General features: G+C 38.5%; 1 protein-coding gene across 1 annotated transcript; it reads right to left on the minus strand.

Moving 5' to 3' along the window:
* Nucleotides 1–594: 594 nt before the first annotated feature.
* Nucleotides 595–27,282, minus strand: LOC139326942 (SEC14 domain and spectrin repeat-containing protein 1; the record flags this gene model as incomplete). The annotated part of the gene is made up of 11 exons (XM_070956666.1): nt 595–754; nt 1,837–1,951; nt 2,951–3,145; nt 4,958–5,080; nt 7,959–8,170; nt 8,967–9,022; nt 11,418–11,515; nt 13,749–13,862; nt 20,345–20,458; nt 24,719–24,809; nt 27,174–27,282. Coding segments are annotated over 11 exons (1,387 nt in total), but the record flags the coding sequence as incomplete, so codon positions are not given.
* Between the last annotated feature and the right edge of the window lie 657 nt (nt 27,283–27,939).

Raw genomic sequence — 27,939 nt, forward strand, 5'->3', positions numbered from 1 at the left:
TGAAGCAGCTGCTAAATTATCAGGAAAATTAAAATAATTTCTGCAGCAAATGTAAACTCATACATAATTCCTCATTAACATTTAGAAAATGGAACAATATGTAATGGAACATTAAACATTTCCAAATGATACCAAAGCCATTAGTTACCAATTAATCTTAAAAGCAGTTTTTCTGCAATATTTAAAGAAACTACAGAACCTATAAATTATAATTTGCATTAACATTATTAAGAGAAGTTAAAGTAAGTGCTGCACAATGCTGAAAGTAACAAACATATCTGAATTTATGAAACTGTATAGGAAAACTTTGGCAACAAGCCTATTATAGAAGCAGTTTTTATAATTAACTGATTTTGTTTAATATCAAGTTTAAACAAAAATCTTAGTTATAAATTTTGGAATTCATAATTTCGGAGCAAAAAAAAAAATACACAGGGTACAAACCTATGCACACTTAGGTTTGCATTTTGGTTATTTTTCATGTTTTCACTTGTTTGAAAAATAAGGTGGCATTTAAAAAGAAGTTAACAGTGGTTTTAAAGTGAAGTCATTTGGAAAAAGAAATTCTTAGGAGTCCAACATCACCATGAATACCTTTGCTTCCTGAGCTGCATGTCTTCCATTACTCCCTGGATATGATCAACATTCTCTTTGTTTTCACTTGTTACATCTTTTCCATAAGCCCACGAAGCTTGGTTAGAGATCTGATCAAGAAGACCTTGACCTTTTTCACGCAAACCTTGCAGGCCCAAGTCTATAGGGATAATGAACAAAATCTTATTTCGTATACAATGCAAGATGAACTATTCTCTTAAATCATGAGTAGCCAATTCTGTTTCTGTCCATGTGCAAGTTAGATGCTGCTGTCTCATTGTCACGTTCCCACAACCGACTGAATTCTAAAATGGTACATTCTGTAAGCACATCCTTCAAGTGTTGACAGTTAACTATGTATCAACTGGTACGAAGGGTGGTTAATACTTCAGCAGTACAGAGACATACAGCATGTTTTTCTAGAACACAAATCGATTTATGTCAGGCTTGATAGTGTTTACTATAAGTGAGGAACTGCTCCCTCTGAAAATCCAGATTCAATTTTTGGTACAATCAAATAAAAAGAAACAGCTATGTTGAGATTGTTGACAAGACCTATATTTACTCTAATACAATTTTGTCTTTATTATGGTCCCTCCCCACATATTTATGTTAAATGAGAGATTGCCTTCCCATTTATTCTGTTTGCCCTTAACCGGTTTGTTGTTTATTCTGCCCAACACCCTTTCAGTAACAATTATTAAAACAACAGATGTGGCTTAAAATGAAATTCTTTTAAATGCACAGTTAAGAGATTCACATGGAGACTACCGCTGTTGGGAGATCAGTAGCTCAAATCTATTTCATATAACTCTGAGTGATACACCATCTTGATCTGTTAGTTGTGTAACAGATGATCCTGCAATTAAACTGGGTAGTTAGGCCAATGAAGTGGCCGTGCCCTTGTCAGCAATGCACAGGTTTCGGAAGCCTACATGTTTGGATTTCCATAGGAGCTGGAACCTCAAAAGGCAGAGATTTCTAGCGCTTATGGAACTCTATTCACAAAACACGAATATGGCAGTCAATGCATATTACTGAATATCATTCCACAATGAGATATTTTTAAAGCTCCCTTTATAAGCCAGCCAAGAGAATTTGTACCCACAGCCTGTTCCAGCTTTCCATTCAATGTGCTTATTAGGCTTATATGAAAAAGTATGCAATTTAATCCAATACTTATTCTGCAAATTAAGACATTCACTGTAGCATATTTGGCCATTTAATCTTATTTTTCCTTACCAACACTTTTTAATTTCTCTTCAAGTAGCTTTAAAGTTTGCTGAATTGACGCTCCATCAGCTGGGGCGACATCAACACACAGCATCCCGAGTAATCCATCTAGTTGCTGAGACAACTGAAAAGAGCCAACCCCAAAGTCAGCAAGTTATTTTTATGATTTTAAATCTTCCTCCTTAAAAGAGATTTGTTGCGTGAATGTCAGACAGAACTGTGACTAGCTCAATTATAAAAGAGACAGAGCTAGGACACTGGGATGGTCAAAGAAGATGGTCTGAACAACAGAGCTTAGCAACGGTGTCTGTGCAAGCAGCTGCAAAGGAAAGCTCTGTTTTCCAGCCCTTTCAGCAGCTGCTGCTTCATCCAATCCAAAGTGCCCAGGAAGAATCTAAATATTCAGAAAGGTAAAATATTTCATTCAGGTTTAAACAGCAAAGTCTAAACTGATGTCATTTCAATGCCCCTTATGCCTTTTTTTTCTCAAATGATTTCATTTGCATACAGAGTAGGATTGTGAGTCACCATACACCAGTAACTAAATTGTCAAAATTCATCCCCCAGAATGGCCTCTGAAACACTGCCTGCCAAGAAGGATCAGAGCCCCTCCAAATCAATTTTCTAAAAGCAGGTGGTAACTCTTAATTTCTTCACATGCTCTGCAATTTTCTCAAGAACCATATGCTTTAAAAAATCTAAACGAAAGGACAAATAGTTTGTGAGTTTGTCATTGGCTTGGCTCAGAGTTTGTGTCTAGAAAAATCCAACAGATATTATAGCAGAGATTTATGTAATTTGCTTATCTGCTCGAGCTTTGCTTGTCTAGCTTCTTGGTGAAAGAATTATAACAAACATGGAAAGGGAACTCCTGTCTAGTCAGTGTGTACATAAGATAGAGAAATGGACACTCTTTTTAAAACTGCCTTCATTAATTAACAGCAGATTTCCAAATGAGTCCTAATACTTCCTTGTTCTCATTTATTTTAAGACTTTTTCCATGCTCATTGGAACTATTTGAGCAAAATTATTCCTAAATATAACCGGCTTATCTATTGACCTTCTGACAAATGGCATTTTCATGAAGCAAAGCATACAATGAGAAAGTGCATATTTTACTTACATCTTGAGCAACACCATGAAATTCAAGGGCTGCTTGTAGCAGATTCTGCCTAAACTCCAACTGGCTGGCCTGCCGATAACAAACATCGCTCAACTGCTGTTGCAATGCTTTTAGTTCTACAAGATCTTCTTCATCCCCAGCGTTCAGTAAAGCTGCAATCTGTTGATTCAGTTCCACGTACACTGCAAACCACTCCTGCAAAATCAGTCATCAAGGTATTATCACCATTATTGATAATTTTGCCATTTTGTTTTTAAAAGCACAGGTACAACCACTGTTCAGCAAACCTCAGCTTACTGCAATATTGAACAAGATTATGCATATCTCTATTTAACAATGTTATGTTAAAAAACGAATGATATGAAAATCTGCTGAACTCAACATTACATCCACCTTTCATTTTGTTTTCAGCATAATAAAATGATTCTATTATTTAGTCAATTTCAGAAGCTGGAAGCAATTTTCAAGAACATTTTTTCTCAATGGTTTTTTTCAAATTGTTCTTTATCTTATTCATATAAAGAACTCTTTCATTTCCCCCCAACTGTAATATCCTGTCCTTTGATTTGCCCAAATCTGTTTTTTTAAAAAACAACAAGACTGATTTGCATTTATTTAACACTCAGCAAAATGCATCTGGCTGTTCATCCATTTGTTCCCTTGATCATACAATTCTTCCTTCTCCTTTTCCTTATCCTAGATTTATTAAACAATTTCCTAGGCTTTCTTTACTTGTCCCTCCCCCCATATCCTCTAGTTGATACATTGGAAGGATGTTCCAGTTCTTAAAAGCACAGGAGACAGCTCTGAAGTAATGCAAAGCACCTGGAACATTTGATGCGAACTTACATGCTAGTAAAAATGCAAACGTGCAGCGAAAGAAGGGCAAGGAAAGACAGGTGGCCAAACAGAAACACTGGGACATATAACAAAGAGTGGGACAAAACCACTGAGACGTAGGGACAGAGGCAGAGTGGATTGGAGAAAGTGGCAGGTAGAGAAACAGATGCTATAGAGCAGGGGTGTCAAACTCAAGGCCCGCAGGCCCCATTCGGCCCGCCGAGTGCTTAATTCGGGCCTGTGGGGCCACCATGGAAACAGCAAAGAACTGGCCTGCAGTGCCTCTGCAAGTGAAAATGGAGCTTGGGAGGGCCACGTGCGGCTCTCCTGAGCTCCCTTTTTACTGGAAGAGGGTTGAGGGCTGTCGCAGCCAAAAATGGAGCTCTGGAATCCGTTTTCGCTGGCAGAGCACTCAGGTCACCACAGGCCCCCCGACACGAGTGATGTCGAGCTGGCCATGCCCCCGGCCCCCCAAGGTCAAACACAACCCTGTTGGGGCCCTAAATGAAATTGAGTTTGGCATCCCTGCTATAGAGGAATGGACAGAGAGAACCATTTCCTCACTACTGGCTTATAACTTCATCCAGAAAATTGTTGAAGCTATATAAAGCCTATCCTTATTCCTGTTATTTTAGCACAATGATCACTGGTTAATTATAGAATATTCTTATCCATTACTGCTGGGGAAAGGGTAAATAGGTGAACAGAACTGGCTTGTCATTCCTATTCAAGTAGTTGAAGCAAGCAGCTCAATTGTATTGAATAACTGTTCCCAAGTCAGCTGGAAAGAATGGGAAAGTAGTATAAATAATTCACTGGGAGAAATAACTATTCTTTGCCCAAAACCGGCAGGAATAAATGAAACTTTCCCCACCCCTAGAGTCCAAGAGATTAGAGGGTCAGTCCTTGGTAGGCACAATGATTTATTTTGTCTTTTCAGTCTCAGAGGCACAGCCATCCCTTTTTCCAACTATATAGCATACTATTATGACACTAGAACTAATCATTTATATGATCAGTAGCTTGTTCTAGAAGGTGCCCCATTTGCCAATACATAAATCACTGTCTAAAATTCACCAGAAAAGAAGGCCACTAGAAATATTGCATACCATAAATGACATATAAAAATCATTACACAGTAACTTCCTTGGGAAAATGAAAACTCACGCTGTGTTGACTTTCAATCTCTTCATGTTTCTGTTGCAAAGCTTGTGAAGCCCTAATTGAATCACCGATTCCCCACTGGGTTCTAAGCTGTTCCGAACCTGGCCCTTCGAGCCAGTTCACTACCTATTTAAATCAAAAAGCAGCATGTTCGTCATCACATATAATTTAAAACCAATAGAGGCCGGGTAGATTTTAAAGGCTTTCTATTATTTAAAGCAACCTTTCCTAATACACTTCACAGTATATATATATATATATATATATAAATAGCAACCTTATTTCCAGAAGAAAAATAAGGACTGGAGAGGTCAGGGTTGGTAAACCCTTTAGGTACAAAATCAAGGGACTAAACAACCTAATCCCGTTTTTTTTAATGCATGTTCTCTTTGTGAATCTTAATAACATTGCAGTCTCATATCAGAAGCAGCATAAGGAAAGGAGGCACACTTCTTATTTTCAACTTATACTTGTATTGGCAGGTAAAATGCAATGCCTTTTTGTTTCTAGTGAAAGGTAAATTGTTCTAATTTATGGAATTATGTTGTTTTGATAAATTTCCTAAAAAAAAAAACCCTTAGCATACATTATTTTATATACTATAACAAAGACAAGCATTTGTCAAATATGTGTAGAAATCTAGAAACATATCTTACACTGCAGTAGTACTTAAATGTTTTTGACTCCTTGGTTTAACTGGATTCTCTTTATCTAGTTTTAGGATTTGTTTGGAGAGCAGATCACATTTCAGGTCATATTTATGCAGAAATATTGAAAATTCAGAAGATCTCCTCCCATTGATTGATTGATTGCCTGGCTTTGCTTAGCACTTGTGTGTATATTTATAACCTGTAGATAAACCACTGCTTGAAAAACCTCTGTGTACTGTATTTTGCTCTTGGGTTGTCTCAAAATAGTAGTCACACTGTGCACACTCTGACAGATTGGCAATGTGAACTGTACATGGATAGTAAAGATCCTTCGAGCCCAACTCATCTATTGTGAGCTAGTAGCCAAAGAAGGTCATGACTATTCAAGGCTAGCAAATGGAAAATAAAGCTTTCAGACACTTCCGTCTTGACCACTTCCATGCTTATTTATCTCCCTTCCTAGCCCTTTTAATACTTCCGAGGGTTTTATAGTCTAAGATACTACATAGTGGTTATACAAATCTGACAGTGTCAAGCATTATCCCAGGTATTCTTCCTACGTAACCTATAAACATTAATTTCAACACTACTCACATCAAAGTCAATATGGATATTTATTACCATATAATACTAAGTCAACCCACAGAATCCATTTGGAAGACAACCCATTAAATTGTATTTGGGTGCACATAATCACTTATGGATGACATGCATATTAACATACGAAGATCTTGGAAGCTTTTGTATCCACTTTTAATCAAGAATAGCAGTTCATGTTATTTATATTGGGAACTGAAGATGAGGATAACTGTTCAAGAAGTCAGCTTCAGAAAGCATACTTTGCAGTCAATTTAAAACTGCTAATTACATTCCTGTTAATAGAAAGTAACTAAAAATGTGTTAGTTCCATAGTTCATTTACTGCATGGTAGTTGAAATTTGATAACTACGATTTTAAATAAGGGACAAATGCAGTCAGTGTTCATTTGCATGTGCATACCATTTTTTAAAAAACAAAAATAGAAGTTAAACAACTTGTCAGTCACAAACATCTGTCAAAAAAACCAGACAAATATCAGTCTTATTTGTAGTAACTCTATAAGGATAACTCATACAGGGAGAAAGAATATTTCACAGCAACAATTACAACAATGTCTTCGGGTTACATCCATTTATAACCAAAGTTATGAAGGTATTGAACAAGGGGGACTTATGAACAGTGCTCTGTCGTTGCAGCTATTCCCACAGTCGTGTGATTTCTGACATTCCCTGCCAGCTTTCCAGAAGCAAAGTATAACTGGGAAGACGATGTTGAGTTTTACGACTGTATCACTTAGCAATGGCAATTCTGGTCCAAACTGCTGTTGTAAGCCAAGGATTGACTGTATTTTACAGTACAATAAATCTATAGCTGCCAGCTTTCATCTCCCTTTCTTCTGATTTTTCCCTTTCCATCATAAAATACTCGGTGATAGAATTAGCTGAAGGCTTTGAAATATATTTCCTTGATCATGTAGTTTTTCTTAAATATTTTTTTTTAAATAGGAGATCTTTCTCTCCTCACAAATTATTTAAAAATCTTTAGCAGATGATTTCTAAATTAGTAACTAAAAAAGAGGAGAATGCAAGACTTTACTATCAGTCTAAGTATAATTAATTTTCTATGTAATTCAGTAACACAGAGTAAAGAAATGGCAAGTTGTAATTAGAATGATGCAAACTGAGATTGATGCTCTTGTAAACACATTTATTTAAATGTATTAATAAAGGCACTTCACTAACTAGATTGCATTTTTCTCAATTAACCCACCTTTGTTTTGAGTTTTTTAGTCAACTCAAGGCAGTGAACATGCATATAACCTCTGCCTATTTTCCCCAAACCACTCTCTTAAAATCTCCTAGTTTCTACCCCAGCACCTTAGCCACTCTACCAAACTGTCTAATATCAACTTCCAGAGCACCACTTGATCTTTCATGACATTTCAATGCACAAATTGTTTCAAGTTTATCTTATTATTACTCTGGTGGGGAACAGCCTTGCATTAAAAGGGCAAATTTGGATTCCAATCACTAGATATACAAATTTTATGGTAATGCAATGCCGTGATTCAAATTTAAAGGGCAAAATGTGATTTGGGCATGCACCTGATACTTGTCAGGAATACCTAAAATCAAGCGTACCTTTCCCAGGTATAATACATGTCCATTGCAAATGGTAGCCGCATTTATCCAGGAAAAATTGTAGCAGCTTTGAGGTGCTCCCACAAGCTGACACAGCATATTAAAAACCTGTTAACTCTCCATCTAATCATTTTACTAATACAAACAATAGATGCAAGTGAGTATGCCACTTACCTGCATTACCTTCTGCTGAATTTCTTCCAACTGAGTTCGTTTGCTTCTTTGCCTGCATACTTCCTGATACCGCGTATACTGTTCTCTGAGAGAATCTAGTAACTTCATAACCTGGGGCTGAGCAAGCAGTTCATCATCCATAGGGGACCAGGAGACTCCTCCATCGGAACCATTAAAACGCCGTTGCTGCAATTCCGATAAGAGCTCATGACCTTAATAGAATATATACACATATATTTATATTAAGTATTCAAATAATCTAATGACTCAGGCAAAAAAATGAGCTAAAGTTTAATGGGAAAGTCTTTTTGCTGGAAACATAAAGGCTTCTAATTTCAGTTTTTATGCAAATTTTCTGAGGTTACAACCACAGCATGATATAAGATTGTGGAGTGAGGATAGCAATAACAACAGCAAGAAGGCAGAGAACAAATACCCCAACAACAGTTTTACGATACAAATAATTCCCTTGGCCAATTTGTAATACCTAACTAATCACTGACTGACACTGTGAAAGCACTAAAATGGTGATGCACTAAGGTAAAGTTGCTTCTCTCTCCCTGTCCAAGTTGTGCCACTGTATCTATGAACTGTTTTGAGAAAAGCTGGCATGCAAAAATACCGACTAACTCACTTTCAGAATTGGGGGGGGGGGAATACAATAGCTGGGCTGGTATGAGTTTTTTGCTTTTGGCTACCATATCTTTAAAGGAATTTTAATTCGTAATTGCTTACTGTTTTCACAGATAAATTCAACAATTTCAGCAGAAAGAGAGACTAGTACTTTATTTCTCTACTGCTGCTATTCCCAGAAATTAGGAGGAAGCAGAATAGTTGCATTATAGAAATTCTATATTTAAAAAGAAAAGGAAAAATTTAATAAATGCATTATTTTATAGTAATTAACTATAACTGATTAACTGTATGGACTTTAGTTAAGTGGCTGATTCAGTTTATGTTCATGCTACTGATGATTTTAAAAAATAATGCCATATTGGACTGATTTACCTGTCTGCAGAACGGTCTCGGGATCAACAGATGGAAGAAAATTTGTATCTATAGACCTTGAAAGAGAAAAATAATTTATTGTGAATGAAAACAGAAGTTTTAAGATTTAAAAGAAATACAAATTATGCAAATTTCTATTTTTCTTTCCCATTGTGAATACTGAGATCATGTTACGATTCAATACACATCTGTCAATGTCCAAGGAAATTTTCAAAATCTCAGGAATGTTTAACATTTTTAAAATTGTTTTGGTTATTTTTCAAAGGAAATAAGTGAATATATATTAAGAACTTAGAAAGATATTATTAATACAAAGAAAACTTTCATATGTCTTCTCAGAACATATATCATATATCAGGGGTCCTCAAACTACAGCCCGCAGGCCACATACAGCCCGCCTAAGCCATTAATGCAGGCCACGCAGGACCACGAGGCTGCCCTGCACATTTCACCCCGCCCATCTGCCGGGCCTGGGAAAAGCTCGATCCCCATCAGCACTATGGCTGCCCAAGCCCAGCAGGGATCGCATGCCTTCCCCCTCAATCTCTGCTGGGCCTGGGCAGCCATTGCTCTGCACCCATTGCACTTGGCCAAAGGGAGTGGATGGGCAACTGCGGCCGGCTGGTGGAGGGGTGATCTTGGTGGTTGGACTGACGCATGTGGGGAGGGGAGCGCATGAGAGATGGTGGCGTCAGAACCCTCTTTGGCTCTTACCCGAAGTGCCTTGTACCAGCCAAACCTCCTGCCCTGAATGCCGCTCCCCGCCTTGCTTGGGATGCTCGCAGTGGCACTTTGGACAGGATGGCGGTGGCAGCAGGGGGGAGGGGCTAGTGAGACTTCCCGGAATGCTCCCTGGCTCTTCCCGGAAGCACCTCACATGAGCCGAATCTCCTGCCCTGAATGCTGCCACCACCGCTCCCTGCCTTGCTCGGGACGCTTGCCCTTCGCTGCCCAGTTCCAGTGGGGCAGGCAGTTTAATAGGGGAGTGCACCAAGGGGGAACTGGAGTGGCCAGATCCCTTCCAGGAGGCCCTCACGATAAAGAGGGCCCGTCGCCCCTACTTCGCTTGTCACGTGGCAGTGAGGCAATGTCACCGGTAGGAAAAAAACCCCAACCTCTGGCCCTGTGGATGTCACCTCTGCTGTGGATGGACTTGCATGGCAGCAACGGGAGCAGGAGCCCTGCACTAAGGGTGGTTTTCCTCCTCCCCGCTCAAGAAAAGGGTTTTAGCGCAGCATTCTGAAAAAGCAGTATTTTAAATTTTCTTAACTGGAAATGTGAGCGCATCTCTCATGCTCCCCTATCCCTTTTCGTAGGTTTCAGATTGAGGCTATGGCCTCCCTGATCAAGAGCAGGGCTGAGGGGAAGCCAGCCTTAATTTCAATAGGCAAATTGGGGACAGGGAGAGGGAGAGAAAGGCAGTGCTTTCTGGGAAGGCAGGCCAGTCTAGTAATACCTCATTTTCCATTCCCCCACCAATTAAGGGGGCAGGCAGGTTACTATACTTGGTAGTGTAGCTTAGCCCAGGAAGGCAGAGGAGGCCCTTGGGCAAAAGTGGCTTGCCTGGGTCTCATAGCTGCTGCTTCAGCCACAATAAAACATGTTATCTTGGCAAGGGAGCTATTGGGGAGGGGGCAGAGGAATCAAGCTCAGAGGAGAAGTACCCTTTTTCCTTCTTGTCTATTCTGGCACTGAGCAGCAGTGGAGGGAGAGCAAGAGGAGCCCGTGCTGGTTGGGGAACCTGGCCAGGGAACAGTCATAAGTATGTGGGAGGTTGCTGCTGAGGGGTACCTGTTTCCAGGTTCTGGAGTAGACATAAATCTGCTCCTTTGCCTCTCTAAGGAGGCCAAGCTCTTGGGCTGAGTCCCTTGCCTCCTACCCACCCAAAACAAGGAGAGGCAATGCCTTCCCTGGTTTGTTCTACTTGTTGATTGTAAGCTCCTTGGGGCTGAGAAGAATTGCTGCAAAACTGAGTTTCCTGATGTGGACCACTAGACTCCTAAACAACTTAAAAAAACTATCTAGTAAAAAGAAAAGTCAACCAAAAGACCAACATGCAAACAAAAGCAAACAAAATACCCCCAAGAGCAAAACAAATTAAAGTTTAATTTCTGTGTATTATTTAATGGAGTGCTAAATTGGCCATGTCTACCCAGTCACATGACCACCTAGCCACGTCCAGTCATATGACCATCTAGCCATGCCCTCCCAACTGGCCTGTTTAAAAAGTTTGAGGAAGCCTGTCATATATTTTACTGCAACATAACACAAATGCAGTCACAGAACTTTTTAACTATACCAAAAAATGTAAGGGAGCTATAGAGTTACAAGTATATTTCTATGATCAAGCTAGAAGCAAAAAGAAAGACCACAACAATAGCTAGAAACACCACACTTTTGATAATTAAGATTCTCCTATGGAACAATCAATAATAGCAAGAAAAGTATTACCGCTCTTTCTCCTGTTGGTTTCCCTTATCACTTCCACTGTTGATTAATGCAAGCTCATCAAGTAAGGATGTAGACTCTTTTGTAAACTTCTCAAATGCCTATATAAAATAGTGAGTTAGCATTTCAGAGACTGAATTTTACCATTTTACCATTTAATGTCTGAAGTTTTGCAGTATAGCGTTCTTACCGTTCCATTAAGAACAAATTCTAAAGATGGTGGTTGGTCTTTACGTTTTGCATGAATACCAACTGCCATATCACAGAAATGCATTATTTTTACATCCACTGATTCAGGAAGTCCTCACTTAATGACTGTTGGCTTAATGACCATTTGAAGTTATAATATGTAAGACTTCAAAAATCTACTTATGCCCCTTCCTCTAAGTTACAACTGCTGTACCTCTCCCTGTGGTCACGTGATCACACTATGGGTGCTTGGTAACTGGCTCACATTTACAAGTTGCAGCATCCTGTAGTCATGTGACCACAATTTGTGAGGGTTTTTTTTTGCTATTTTTCAGCAGAAAATAGCAAAAAAATGGCCATTATACATGCTGGATTCACTTAAAGACCACATATTTAGCTTCATGACTGTGATGACTTGCTTTACAACCAATGTAAAATAAGTTGTAAAAGCGACTCCAGTCACATGGTGCCTAGACTCACAACCACAAGAACATTGTGCTTGAAATTCCATGTTCCATTGTGGTCACAAATTTAGGATTACCTCTGTAATTTCCTGACGACACCCAAAGCTTTGGTCAAATGCTCAGTCATCATAACCATTTAAAGCAGAACTAGACTAAGGATATTATCAAGTTAAACAGGATTTTAGGTTATAATTGGTTGCTGGACACAAGCCTTTAAAAATCCAAGTTGCAAAACTAATCACTATGTTTTGACAGCTGCTGCAATGCTGTTGAGAAGCCATTCTAAGAAACTTCATTCAACATTAATCATTATGCTGTTTTTTTTTTCTCTCAAGGGTAATGATGAGTATGAAGGATGTGTGTGCACTGATGTATGTCAAAGGAATGGAATGTAAAGTAAAACATACTAGTCATAATGGCAGTATCAAGAATTTTTCAGCAGAGAAATTTTTATGTGTGTTGAAATAACCAATTAAGAGAAAATATTCAAATAACAAGTAAGGATAATGTTAATATTTCACTACTGCCAATCAATATTTGCCTTAAGAATCTTAATCTTTATTTTCATGTAATTCAGCATGAATTAGAATCACATTGGCCAACTGCAGTTACTGAATAACTGCACATGTGGTTTTTGTTTTTTTAAAAAATGATATTCAATCATGTCCAATTCTTGGAGATTGCCTGGACAAGTCCCTGCAATTGTTCTGGCAAGTTTTTTTTTCCAAAATGGTTTGCCCTTCCTTCCTTCCTAGGGCTAAGAGAGAGCGACCAGCTCAAGGTCCACCAGTTGGCTTTGTGCCCAAGGCAGGACTAGAACTGACAGTCTCCTGATTTCTCGCCAGATGCCTTAACTACTATACCAAACTGGCTCCTATACATGTATCCTATCTGTATTTTATTTAATTTTGCTTATTATGTTTCACATTTAGATTTGGTACACGGCAAAAAACTAACTATCATTAAACATAAAGTTTTATCAGGAATTATTCACAAACTATTATAATCTATATAGTCAATGGAGATTTTTAAAAAATCTGTAATCCTGGCTGTATCTTAAAAAAATGTGTACAACAAAAGGACAACCAATGATAGAATCTCCAAATTCTGAATTGCCAACTACTCTTGGTAATAATATGTGTGGATTTTTTTTAACCCACAGGCAGGGTGGATTTGATTTAAATTGAGTTGATTTAAATCACAATTTAAATCATGATTTAAATCACTAGTAAAAAGGCTTGATTTAAATCAACTCGATTTAAATCATAATTTTTAAAGAGCAACTGTCATCTCTGCTACTCCTTTGACCCACTGTTGACTCACCGATAGTCCCAGTGTTGCAGAATATACAGCCTCATGCTACATAACTAAGCTCCATTTCATGCTGAATAAACTAAATTATTTATGTATCTTAAATAGAAAACTATCTTACGATAGATTTTTACCCCAAAAGTTTTTTATTAAAATAAATTTGCTAAAAATCAAAAAAATCCGATTTAAATTAAAAAAAAATCCGATTTAAATAAAAAAAAATCCGATTTTTTTGATTTTTTTAAAAAAATCATTGATTTTTATCCACCCTGCCCACAGGCAACACCAAATGCAGTTGTATGTAGATGCAACTAGATTATATTTTTTAACAATTATATTGAAAAAGAAAAACATTTGCCAAGAAACTAACCAGTCTTTTGTTCAGCCAATCCATATGATCATAGGTAAGACTTCCTCCAAAATCTTCTGTTAGTTGAGATGGTTCTATGTATCGAGTAAGCTTGTTGGCAGATACCAAAATAACCTATATGAGCCATTAAATGGGAAATTAACAACTCAGAAGTTTGTGTTAGAAAATCAAATACTGTATTATGCTTCAACTGAAAACCATCCATTTTTTCATAGTAAGATTGAAGTATAACAGACTTTTAGTTATTACACTTTAATAAGTAAGTAGGCATATTTTAAAATGCATCAATGAATTAATGTTTTAAAGAAAAGTCTTAATATCTCATTACTTGGAACAAATATTAAATTTTTTATCCCAATTAATATAACTCAAGTTTTTACTTCTATTATGCTTATGTAATTTAATATAATTCAATATTTTACTTCTATTATACTATTAGCACTTTGTATCAAATTGTTTAGAGTAAACTGAAGCACATACCGTATTTTTCAGTGTATAAGACGCACCTTTTTACCCCCAAAAAGGGGGTAAAATCTGGGTGCGTCTTATATGCCGAATGTAGCCCTGCCCACCCGCCGGCCCCCACCCTTCGGCCATTTTCGGCCAGTTCCAGGCAGCAGGGATCTGGGTCGGGGCACAGCCTGAGGAACAACCCTCCCTTTTCGGGACGGAGGGTGGGAAATCTGCCCAGCAGCTTTGGGGAACAAGGCGGGTGCCCTCTGGCCGTGCTGACTTCACTCCCCAGCAATGTGAGGAGCCGTCGTCGTCGCTGCCTAACCCTCTCTGCGCCCAGGAGCCAAGCCGAGCTGAATGGGAGATCCTAAAGGGAAACGTTCCTCCTTTCCAGCCATCGCTGCCCGGATTCCAAAATGCAAACCTCAAGTCATGCTTCAGGTGGCGGCCAGTTCCCCTGCAATATGCAGCGGGGAACTGGGAAGTGCTTTGGATTCGGGGAGGAGATTGTAAGTGTTTTTCTGCACATTGCAGAGCCGCGCGTCCCCGTCCTCCTTCTCAGTCTGCCGCCCGAACCTGCGATCCTCTACCCGATTCCAAACATGGGGTGTGTGCAGAGACAAAAAAAAGTGTACCGTGTTTCAGGCAGCTGATCTGGCCAGGAGGAAAGAGAAGAATCTGCTGAGAAGGAGGACGGGGGCGCGCGGCTCTGCAATGTGCAGAAAAACACTTTAGGCGTCAGCACGACAATCTCCTCCCCGAATCCAAAGCACTTCCCAGTTCCCCGCTGCACATTGCAGGGGAACTGGCCGTCACCTGAAGTGCGACTCTTGAGGTTTGCATTTTGGAATCCGGGCAGCGATGGCTGGAAAGGAGGAATGTTTCCCTTTAGGGGCTCCCAGTCAGCTCAGCTTGGCTCCTGGGCACAGAGAGGGTTAGGCAGCGGCGGCGGCGGCTCCTCACATTGCTGGGGAGTGAAGTCAGCGCGGCCAGAAGGGTGACCAGCCGCAAATCGTGGCACCCGCCTTGTTCTCCAAAATTGCTGGGCAGATTCCCCCCCCCCCAAAGAGGGAGGGTTGTTCCTCAGGCTGTGCTCTGTCCCTCCCCCCAGAGCATGCTAGGGGTCTCTTTGGGGGAAAGCAAGTAGTCCCTGCACCTCTCACTTGCAGGAGGAAGAGGAGGGCGGTGCAACCTTAAATGCTGGTAGGCAGAGGTAAAATACTTTTTTCCTTGTTTTCCTCCCCCAAAATTAAGGTGCATCTTATACTCCGGTGCGTCTTATACACCGAAAAATACGGTACTTCATCATCTGATGATATACAATCAAATGAATTATGATGAACTAAGCATGAAAATTTATACCCCCCTCCAAAAGTAATGAAAGTTGTTGAAAAGGCTTTCTTCCATACTACTGTTATCACGACAGAAATCCTGAGCCACAAAGATGGAACAACTGTTTTTAGCCTTAATGAAACTGGATTATTACAACCATATGGAAGTAATCTGCAAATCAGATTGCTCACTAGGGACCACAATCACATCCTATGTCCACTAACACAAAAAGTATTGCTTTTTCAGTTGCTACATTGCTGGGTAGTGTAACAAGACTGCAAATTCAATTAACTGAATTTCTTCTCCACAATTTTTAAATGTTTTATCTCTTTTTATCTCCCTGATTCAATTCCCAGGCATTCAAATGTTCATCCTTTCAAACTAACATTTTAAAACACAAACAACATAAATGAATTTTCCATTAAATTCCAATGTTCACAGATGGATCATCTGTAAAAATGGTAACAAAGTAAAACACTTAAGAAAACTGACATATTTTTTATTTTTTCTAAAAATTATTAGTTCCTTCTTTTCTAGCTAACTTTTACCTGGTATCTTTAAATAATGGAGTAAAATATCCTAGCCCTAGCCCTAACAAAGCATGTAGATGCTAACATATCCCTGTAAGTATTTATTTCCTATTTACTGTATCTGTAAAAGAGCATTTTCAAACAACTGGCTTGCCAAACAAATTCATCACTCCCCACGCTTGATTGTGGAAGCAGAACCTATTTTTCCATTCACAAAGGAATTTTTGCAAAGAAGAAATTCCCTAAAAAGTGAGTAGCCTTTTAAAAGTTCCTGGATTTTGCTTTGATCTCGTGGAGCACTCAATTACTGGGTACTGTTTGGCTGAGACATCTCTGTTCACCAACTTTGTACCACAGAAATGTCTATAAAATCCTGGTAACTTTAATAGCGTGAAGAGTCCATTCAAGTCTTGTTCCTTTTGAAATGTGAAACTGGAAATTTCGGGCAATATAAAGTCGCATTGTCTGGAAGTGTCATGTAAAAATTATGGGTTGTCAACTGGGAGTTCTGCTCTCCCACAACAGCTTCATGTCAGAAGAAAGGGAAATTGTAGGGCAATGTACAATGTATTGGCGTGTTCATCAACCAAATCCACTTGGTGTGACATTCGATTCCAGAAAGGTCCTATTAATAAAGCACCACCTATGAAAGTTAAATATAACTGCCTTGCACTAGCAAAGACACAGTCATCACTGTCTTTCACCCTTGAAACACTATTATATTTCAGGATTTCACTCCATCAATGGACAGATGATAGGTAGGTATCTTGGTTTTTTTCCCTTCCTTGTTCCAAACAAAATATTAATTTATTAAAATTAATTAATTAATTAATTAATTAATTAATTAATTAATTAATTTGATTTGATTTGTATACCGCCCTACTCCCGAAGGACTCAGGGCGGTGAACAGCCAAACAATAAAATACATAAATACAAAAAATTTAAAAAACCAGATAAAATCCAATTAAACAATTTTGGCCCAGACAAATTAAAACACCCCAATGATTTAAAAACAGATTAAAATTTACATATTAAAAAGAGGGAAAAGATTAGGCCAAGCCCGCCTGGTGGAATAAAAAGGTCTTCACAGCGCGGCGGAAGGTGTGCAGATCTGGGATCCTCCATATCTCCAGGGGGAGCTCATTCCAGACAGTAGGTGCCCCCACAGAAAAGGCTCTCCCCCTAGGGGCCGCCAGTCAACATTGTTTGGCTGACAGCACCCGGAGGAGTCCCTCTCTATGAGAGCGTACCAGCCGGTGGGAGGCTGTTGGTGGTAGTAGGCGGTCCCGTAAGTAACCAGGTCCTAAGCCATGGAGTGCTCTAAAGGTGGTAACCAAAACCTTGAAGTGCACCCGGAAGACCACCGGGAGCCAGTGCAGCTCGCGCAGGAGAGGTGTTACATGGGAACGCCATGTCGTTCCCATTATCACCCGCGCGGCCGCACTCTGCACCAGTTGGAGCCTCCGAGTGCTCCTCAATAGTCCAGGCGGGAGGTGATGAGGGCATGAGTGACCGTGCATAAGGAGTCCCGATTTATGATGTGATTTAACATTTTCAGGATTTTACCCCAATCTTTGAAACTTATGCTAATATATAATTGAGCCTTTTGTTGTTGAAATTGTTTTTCAAAGGGATAATTTAAAGTCTGAGTTGTTTTTTTTTTAAATGGCAAATAAAAAACATGTACAGTATACAACTTTGAACCAAAAACTACAAGGGGGAAAAAAAAGCCCCTAAATTTAAGGAGTTAATGAAAATCCCGTTTTCCTTGTGCATTACAGAGCACCAAGAATACTAAGATGAGAAAATTCCTATACAATGTCTCTTCCTACAAATTTAACCACTTCAAGACAAGATTTTTGAATGCATAACTTAATCTGAGCCACAGCAAGCCATTTATATATATGTGTGTGTGTGTGTGTGTGTGTGTGTGTGTGTGTGTGTGTGTGTGTGTATATATATATATATATATATATATATATATATATATATATATATATATATATATATATATATATATATATATATGTTTTTCCTCTAGCCAGATTTTTCCTACGTAACCAAGGTTTTTCTGCAGCCCTAGCTCAGTAGAATCACATCCACTCGATTCTGGGCTTTTTTTCTTTCTGGCAGCCAGCAAGCTCTTGCTGCCTGGTGAGAGACTCTTGCTGGCTGCCAGAAAGAAAAAAAGCCCAGAATCGAGTGGATGTGATTCTACTGAGCTGGAGCTACAAAAAAACTTTGGCTACGTAGGGAAAACCTGGCTAGAAGAAAAACACACATAAACCCTACGAAGAAGTAAGAAAATTGATACTGTACCTTTACAGGGAGGATACATAAGATATGGGTGTGGCCTACTGATGACAGCTAACGAGCTAGAAATGGATCTATTTAGGTCTCCCACCTAGCAGTTAGAGCTTGCTAGGGGTTAGAAAAGAAAAAAAGCCCAGAACCGAGTAGATGTGATTCTACTGAGCTGGAGCTACAAAAAAACCTTGGCTACGTAGGGAAAACCTGGCTAGAAGAAAAACACACATAAACCCTACGAAGAAGTAAGAATAATTTGCTGCATGATATCTGAATCATTATATAAATACCTCAGAGTTCCCAACAGAAAATATCTTTGTTAAGACAGTATAAAAAATAAGTATCTTCAGAGCTCGAAACTCAAATTTTGTTATTTAAAAACATTGCTATTTATTTATAGAAATATGGTTTCCATACTGTATTAAAATGAGTGTAGTGGAAAATATCCTTAGGGATTCTGTGCAGAGAACATATTAAGAACCTATCTTACAATACCATCAAGCATTGTTTCATCTCCAGCAATATATTTTTGAAAATTCAGAAAAAAGATGGTTAAAATGAATAAGGACATCTAAAGAGTCTGTAGGGGGAAAAAAAACCTTACCAGTCATATTTAAGCATAGCTATGTCCTAATATACCAAAAATGGTAGCAGCTTTGAGTCGGGGTGGGAGTGAGGAAAGAGCTGCCAGCTCTTAAAAGCCTTGCTAGTTTAAACATACTATTTTTCCAATATAACTTTTATCACACACACATACACACAGTGTGTTCTCAAATTTTCTGTATTACTGTCAACTGACAACAGTGTAATAAAGTTACTAAAATCAACATGCCTGGATTTCACTTCAATCATTTTGCTTTTATGTTCATAACTGAGTTTTAGTTATAACAAATTACCCTCATGGCTGCCATCACATTCTTAATTAAATGCCTCTACACTGAATGAAATTAAATACATTTTTATAATGCAATCACTGGTAGAAAATCAGTCCTTCGAGTAAAATAATAAAAACTGTCCAAATTTCTGAAAATGATAGAATATGAATATTATCTCAGGATCATTAGTGCCTTAGTAGTTTTTCTCTAGGCCTTTTACTAATTTGTTTGGAAAGAAAACAATGCTGTGACAGAGAAAGGGCATGAATCAATCCTATAGGGAGAATTTTTAATGGGGATACATTTCAAACTATGGAAGCTTGCCACAAGGAAAACAAGGGCCCAGATGGTACTGGATGGTCCTCAACAGAACAAATTCAAAGATGTGTTCTGAAGTGTGATCGCGCCTTATTTTTCTCTGCTCCACAGAGAGAACTTTCACCAAGTAGAAAGAGATAGGGAGTAAACGCTCGTTGCCTTTGGTGCCCCTAAAAGATGGAAATTTAGAGAGGGGGAGGTGTCTTATTTTAAGCCAACCCAGTCTGGGCAAACTCATGGCTAGATCAGGTTTATAAGCCATCAAATTCCCTCCAACTCTCCTGTATCCTTTACTAAATGCAGAAAGAACATCTTGACAAAGAAGAGCTGGAGATGAGCAAAGCAGGATAAGTATATCTTATATTGGAGGGAGTATTAATGCACCTTCCATGAACAGTTAAAATGAATGAAAAATTAATCTTAGAAGAATCTGGTTACACAAGACATTATTAGTAAGAGAAACTGGTAATTAAGTTCATGGCAAAAATATTTCAAGGGACTGATTTCAAATGGAAATCACTTACAGCTATGACTAAGAAAATTCAAATGTAAGAAGCCAACATTTCCGTAGAAACAAGGGATCAGAGCAATGCTAATTATTGAATAATACGTCACAATATGGTAAAGTTAGTGTTATGAAACGTTTACAGTGTAATACTCATGGAATCATTTAATAACTCTTTCCAGATTTGCATTCATTAGGAACTGTTTCTGTATTCTAAATCCATGCAACGATAGCTTAAGTGCAATAGTTAAGTCAGAAATAAATAAATATACATACCTCAAAGCCAAGTCTATCTTTCTCTTTCCAAAAGCAAAAATGTGTAACCTTTTTATCCCAGAATTCATCTGGTTTTACTACACAAACAAGGGATACTTCAGCTGGAACAACATTCTAAAATAATAAAAAATACACAATTAAATTTCTTAGTAACTGCAAAAACATAATGGCCTTACAACATCTCTTTATATAGCACAAAATGTTTGTAAAAAGTAATGTATGGACTGGCACAATGAAGAAAATAAGTACTGGCACAATGAAGAAAATAAGTACCATGGACACTGTCTTAAAGAAAATAACATTTATAAGTTACAATCATCCTCAAAACAATTTTAAACTATCTTGAGATACTGTATACTAATACTGCAATCCTATGAACTCAGAAGAAACAGAACCATTTCTTTTCACCCATAAGAGGTCATGCCTCACAATTGTTTCCTCTTCCTGTGAAGTTATTTTAGTTTTATCTCTAACTGAACATATATGTAACATTAAATATGCAGATAGCAGGAACAATAACTTATTATTTAATGATTATGACAGCATACATCGTCCAAGTTTTTAAAAAAGAAAGAAGCATTGTATCTTGACAGTTAATAAAAAGGGTCTGGGATCAAAATGTCAGATTTCATTAAGCCAACATCTGTTAAAGATTTTCATAAGTCATTTGAATGAAGTTGAACGAAGAATAAAAAATAGGGCTAATAAAATTCTGCTAGAACTTCACCTTCTGCCTACTTCTTCCTAGAGTTCTCTTTCTCCCATGGGTCTGCTTTTATTTCTACTTCTGTTTAGGATCCATCCTTCTTAAAAAGTATGACAAACATAATACTCATATGAAAAAATGCAAAAGATATGTAAAAATTGAGTTGTGAAATAGACCATCTTACAAAAATAATAGACTAAAAACATAAAAGAATGTTGTAGCTTCGGTGATAATTACGGAGATTTTTAAAAATCCTACATAAACTACAGGATATTCTTTGCAGGCCAGATTGTAAAATGAGAAGTACTGGGGATCCATGAAAGTGGTGCATATTATAGAGACCGTGGTTTCTGTTAAATGTTAAACTCTCAAATGTTATAAACATGACATTGACAATAGCTTATTACTCTTTCTGGGAAAACTTCATGAATTTGTGGCTTAATATTAACCTAAGAATTGTTTCAAATCCAGTTTATTCAACAACCTGGGAATAATCCAAAATCAATTTTACAGACAACCAAAGTAATCATTTCTTAATATGGTTAAGTAATTTTCAACTTCTTCTTCCAGAACCCGTAAGAAATAATAAATATATACATAAAACCTAAACTAAGCCAGTATTCTGATAAAGACTGTAGAAGACTAAGCCTGTGGCATTGAAGGCTGGGAGCTCAAACCAGAAGCCCTCTGAATGTCAACATGCTGCCCCTGCTTTCTATTTTGGAACAGCAGTTTGATAGTTACTGTTGCTGCCATCTATCTCTATAGGATGTAGACTTTTATTGGGAACAAGATTAATCTCACAAGAAATGGATAAAATCAAACTTTATTAAGGAAAAACATTAAAAAATGAAAAGTCAAATCCCTTAACTTGAAATATCGAAATGCATACATGCAATGTGTGTAGAAGAATGTTAGATAAAATATATTATGGAAAGACAGCAGTTTGGTTAAAATGGGGGGGGGTATGTGCTCTGGGTAGAACATAAGGTAATAGTGATCTACAAATCTTTCAGAATCTCTAAAAAGATATTGTAAAAATATTATTCATAGTATTTCAAATATTATTTTGCATTAAAGAGGTTTGAAGACATAAAACACCTTAATTTATAGGTTGAAGTAAGGGTAAAATAAAGCTTAAAGTATGCTGTTTCCTATCTTGGACAGAAATCCATAGGAAATGAGACAAAACTTGAATCAGAAACTCAAAATTAAATCAAGCAAAATTCATGGCTAGCACTTCCTATCTATTTCTACAGAAATTGAGTTACTAAAGGAGAAACTCTTCTTAAGGAGAGACGGTGGTGAGGCCTCTCCTTAAGAAGACTTCCCTGGACCCGGCAGTGTTAGTAAATTATCGTCCAGTCTCCAACCTTCGCTTTGTGGCGAAGGTTGTTGAGAGTGTGGTGGCACGACAGCTTCCCCAGTACCTGGATGAAACGGTTTATCTAGATCCGTTCCAGTCAGGTTTCAGGCCTGGGTACAGCACGGAAACAGCATTGGTCGCGTTGGTTGATGATCTCTGGAGGGCTCGGGACAGGGGCTGGTCCTATTAGACCTCTCAGCGGCTTTCGATATCATTGACCATGGTATCATGCTGCGCCAGTTGGAAGAGTTGGGGGTGGGGGGCACCGTGTTGCGGTGGTTCTCCTCCTTCCTCTCTGACCGGTAGCAGTGTGTGTTGACAGGGGGGCAGAGGTCGACCCTGAGGCGCCTTGTGTGCGGGGTGCCACAAGGATTGGTCCTCTTACCCCTTCTGTTCAACATGGGTGAGATCCGTGGTTTCGGGGTGAAGTACCACCAGTACGCTGATGACACTCAGCTGTACATCTCCACCCCGGGCCACCCCAATGATGCCCTTGAAGTGATGTCCCAGTGCCTGGAGGCCATGCGGATCTGGATGGGGAGAAACAGACTCAGGCTCAACCCATCCAAGACCAAGTGGCTGTGGTTTCCGGCATCCCGATATAGTCAGTTGGTGCCATCATTGACTATTGGGAGTGAGTCGCTGGCCCCCACAGAGAGGGCTCGCAACTTGGGTGTCCTCCTGGATACACGGCTGTCTTTAGAAGCGCATCTGATGGCTGTGGCCAGGGGGACTTTCTATCAGGTTCGCCTGATTCGCCAGTTGCGTCCCTTTCTCGATCGGGACTCCTTATGCACGGTCACTCACGCCCTTGTCACTTCCCGCCTGGACTACTGTAATGCTCTCTACATGGGGCTTCCCTTGAGGAGCACCCAGAGGCTCCAACTCGTCCAGAATGCGGCCGCGCGGGTGGTTATGGGAGCGACATGGCGTTCCCATGTAACACCTCTCCTGCGCGAGCTGCACTGGCTCCCGGTGGTCTTCTGGGTGCGCTTCAAGGTATTGGTTACCACCTTTAGAGCGCTCCATGGCTTAGGACCTGGGTACTTACGAGACCGCCTTCTGCAACCAGTAGCCTCTCACCGGCCAGTACGCTCCCACAGAGAGGGGCTCCTCAGGGTGCCGTCAGCCAAACAGTGTTGACTGGCGGCCCCCAGGGGAGAGCCTTCTCTGTGGGGGCACCTGCCCTTTGGAACGAGCTCCACCCGGAGATACGGAGGATCCCGGATTTACGCACTTTCCGCCATGCCCTTTAAAACAATTATCCACGGCTTATCCCAGTGACAGTTAAAACTTTTTCTTGGGTTTTGCCCACTTTTAAATGGGCCAAATTTTTTATCTACAGATAAGTCCTCAATTTAAGGCCAGAATTATGGTCATAAAGTCAAGCACATCTTTAAGCACATCACCATGTGACCGACCTGATTTTATGACATTTTTCATGATGATCATTGACTGAACACAACAGTTGTAAAATGCATGTCGGAATCATAAAGCAAATGCAATGGTTGTTAAACAAACATGTATGTTCATAACAAACAAACAAATATATCGTTCATGGAGACCAAAAGTAAATGCCACTTTCTAGCAAAACAAAAATAAAAAATAGTAAATTACAGTTATATGATTACAGGATGCTATTTTATTTTTTTTACAACCCTGTAATCCCTTTCATTGGGGTGGTGTTGGAGCAACTGAATGGAGCTGAGCCGGATACCCTTCCTGATGTCTATGTGGAGTTTGCAGCAGATATTTTCTCTGCCAATAGAGAAACAATGGTTGCTGCCTAGGATTGAAGTCTTAGCCTCCCAAGTGTAAGACGAATATGTTCACCTCTAGGCCACCGCACCACTGATTATAGGATGCTACAAAAGGCCATATCCGGGGGGGGGGGGGGGCGTGTCTATCATAACTTTGAACAGTCACTAAGCATCCAATCATTAAGTGAGGACCACCTGTATTTCCTGCAGAGAGCAGCTAGGGTATCTGATTCTCTGCATATGTTATGAAGATTCAGATGCAGACTGCATGTTCCAAGTCTGCAACCTGCAGTCTATCATATAATCTGCATTTACATCAAAGATATAAAGCAAACTATGTTTAAAGCAATTGAGAATATGTAACTATACTGGAAGTTTCAAATCATGATTTATTGAGAATAATGTAATGCATCAGTCTGCTTATTTTATTAAATCAAAGCCCAGCCGCATTATTGTTTATTATTATGTGTGAACCTTGTCAGATATTGAAGAACTTCAGAAAATTAAATTCTTTGCTAAGATTCATATAAAGTAAGTCTTACCTGTAGCATTAACACCACGGTCTTTACAACATTCCATTGAGATTTTCTACCATCCACTATAACTGTAAATCCTCTGGCTTTACACTTTTCACTATAAAAAATAAATATATATATAGGCATATGTGTGTGCAATGTCTTGTGTTATCTCATATATTTAAGCTGCTGCTTTAAAAATGTTTGATACACTCCACCGCATTTATTACTTCCCTATGCCAAACTACAAAGGGAAGACACCAATTTCTCGTGTCTTTGTTTTTTAATGTGCTTTCATAAAAAATAGTGTAAGAATTTTCAGAGGGAAAAGTCACTTGATCCAAAATCTGTTTTTTCCCCCACCTCTTCGTTAATTTTAACACCTTTTAACACATGTAACACCTCTCCTACGCGAGCTGCACTGGCTCCCGGTGGTCTTCCGGGTGCGATTCAAGGTGTTAGTTATCACCTTTAAAGCGTTCCATGGCTTAGGACCTAGGAGACCGTCTTTTGCCACCAATAGCCTCCCACCGACCAGTTCGTCCTCACAGGGAGGGACTACTCAGGGTACCGTCAGTCAAATTATGCCGACTGGCGACTCCCAGGGGGAGGGCCTTCTCTGTGAGGGCTCCAACCCTTTGGAATGAACTGCCCCCCTGAGATATGAAATATTCCTGATCTCCGTGCTTTCCGCCGTGCCCTCAAAACCCTGATGTTCCAACAAGCGGGGCTAAACATATGAACATGTGAATGTTTTTAAAATGTTATCTAATTTTAGGTTCTATTTAATTGGGCCAAATTATGTTATAATAATAATTTTAATTAGCAATTTTATGATGTTTGTGTATCTATATTTTTTTTGACTGTACACCACCTTGAGTCCTACGGGAAAAAGGCGGTATAGAAATATAATAAATAAATAAATAAATAAATAAATAAATAAATAAATAAATAAATAAATATTATTAATTCTAACGAAGAACAAAAATTAGTTATCCCCAGTTTTATTAAAACTGTACTGCCTTGAGACAGAACTGGCTGAAGGACAGCTAACTACTGAAGTACTGTCTCATTAATGGGCTGAGAATAGATCAAGGCAACTTTACAGAAACAAAGCAGAAAAAACAACGTTGCCGGACCAAGTGCCCTAGTTAAGTGCAAGCTGGAAGATGTCATTTGTGTATGCAGAAGTTGGCTGCTATATGGGTATCAACTACTTAAACATAAAACTGTCTACACAGTGTATGTGACAATCTGCAAGAGGTAATAAACACACAATTCATACTTCACATTTCCTCCCCATACTATTTAAAATCTTAACCTGACACAGTTTTGAAAAATAATTAAATATCAACAAAATTAAAACATAACTGAATGTATCTCCTAGTTGCTGGTATATGGGTAACAGTAACTTTACTTGCAAAATACCTTTAGATATCCTAACCTGCACAGCATAGTTTCAGCACATTTGATGAGAAAATGAGATTTCTTTGTGTTTTTGGCAACGTGTGTAAATTTAGCTAAATCATGCCTATATTGACTAGCACTGTTCCCATCTTTAGCAAGAATGGTACATCAGACTCAACAAAAGTTGAAAAACTAGTCTGCTCTTTTCTTTTCTGATATAAACAATGTTACATGAAAACTTTGATTCAATAGTCATAATGTACAGTGGACACCAATATCTATGAAGACATCGAATGATGTCTGCAATAATAATAAAAAATAATGTATTACGTATTTGTTAAAAGGAATGGGATATAAATGATGTGAATGAAAGTGATCTGATCTTATGGATAGGATTAGATAAATATATGGAAGCTAAGGCATAGTTTTAATTAACAAGTCTGAGTTTAGTCATCTATACTGTTGAGGCTATATATTAAAGCAGAACTTTATACTGGTGATACATACATGTAAAGTTGTGATAAATGGTCACAATGAGAGAACTGGGCTGGAGCTTTGAGAAAAACTGAAACTAAATAATTGCAATCTAGAAGAAGATGTTACTCTATTAGGTATGGTAATGGATGAATGGGAATGAGATAAGGAAAGAGAAAATAAGTTAATTTATTTTTTGAATTTAAAATATACAATGACTGCACAATTTAGTTAAAAGTATGAATGAAAGGGTGACTGGCATCTGCCTAGAAAAAGTTGTTTGTTTCAAATAGTTTACATTCAAGTCTATTCAAAGGTAGGTGTGTGTGTGTGTGTGTGTGTGTGTGTGTGTGTGTATTAAAGGGAATGAATATAAATCTAACAAATCACTAATTTGATTGTTTATAAGATAAGAGTGAAAAAATAAGTGAAGGCTACAAAGATGGTGAGAGGTTCTGAATGTGAGACAGACAGTGTCAACCATACATCTTGGAAAAAAATTGTCATGTAAGAAATGAAAATTAAGTGAAAATATCCAAGACTGATAGAATGACTGCTGAAGGTAATACCATGTCACTAAATAAGTCTTTTAAAAAATCACCTTGGAATACTTAGCAGATAGTCCAAGGTGACACTCAATTCATCCATATTTGTTTGTTCAAGGCATAATGGAATTGTCAGAATGAGGCCACTTCTTCTGTCTTTCCCACCTACAAAAATATAGACAAAATGGTTAAAAAAACAATTAATAGTGGTTCACTAATGCCTAATATATTTGGAACTCCATGTATATTTTCAAAACTGAATGGTACTATTGAAGCACTGCACTGAACTTGTGTCTTTTCTATTTCTGCTCATTAATTATAGGCAGGAATTGATTTCCATTCAAGAGACCTCATTTCTCTCTTAATCTCTGCATCATCCATAAAGGTTACATTACCTAAAGCACATTTGGGAGACACTGGAGCTTCATAAGCAGAAAGAATTGGATATAGCTAAGAACACTGAAGCCAACTTAATATAATACTAATAAATTATAAAAGATCAGACATGCTATGTGTCTATATGTATCAAAACCACCTCATGTTTCAAATTATGCTGTATTTAAATTGCTGTTATAATAAGAAACATGGTTTGACTGACTAAAAGATTAATCATCAATGTTATACATAAGTAATAAGTAGAAATTATAAAGAATCTCAGTGACTTAAGCTATTAGCACATGATTTAGAAGTCCAATGCTGAAACAGAAACAAATGGTGCTTGCATTTAAAAAGTCTGTGCCTGACAGGAGGCAAAAAGCTTTGGGTCTCATGAGAAACTGGAAAGATTAAAACAAAAATAAAGTGATGGGTGGGGCAACGAAG

Source organism: Pituophis catenifer, unplaced genomic scaffold (assembly GCF_029215685.1).
Source record: "Pituophis catenifer annectens isolate HBS135680 unplaced genomic scaffold, rPitCat1.0.hap2 SCAF_389, whole genome shotgun sequence".
NCBI lineage: Eukaryota > Metazoa > Chordata > Lepidosauria > Squamata > Colubridae > Pituophis > Pituophis catenifer.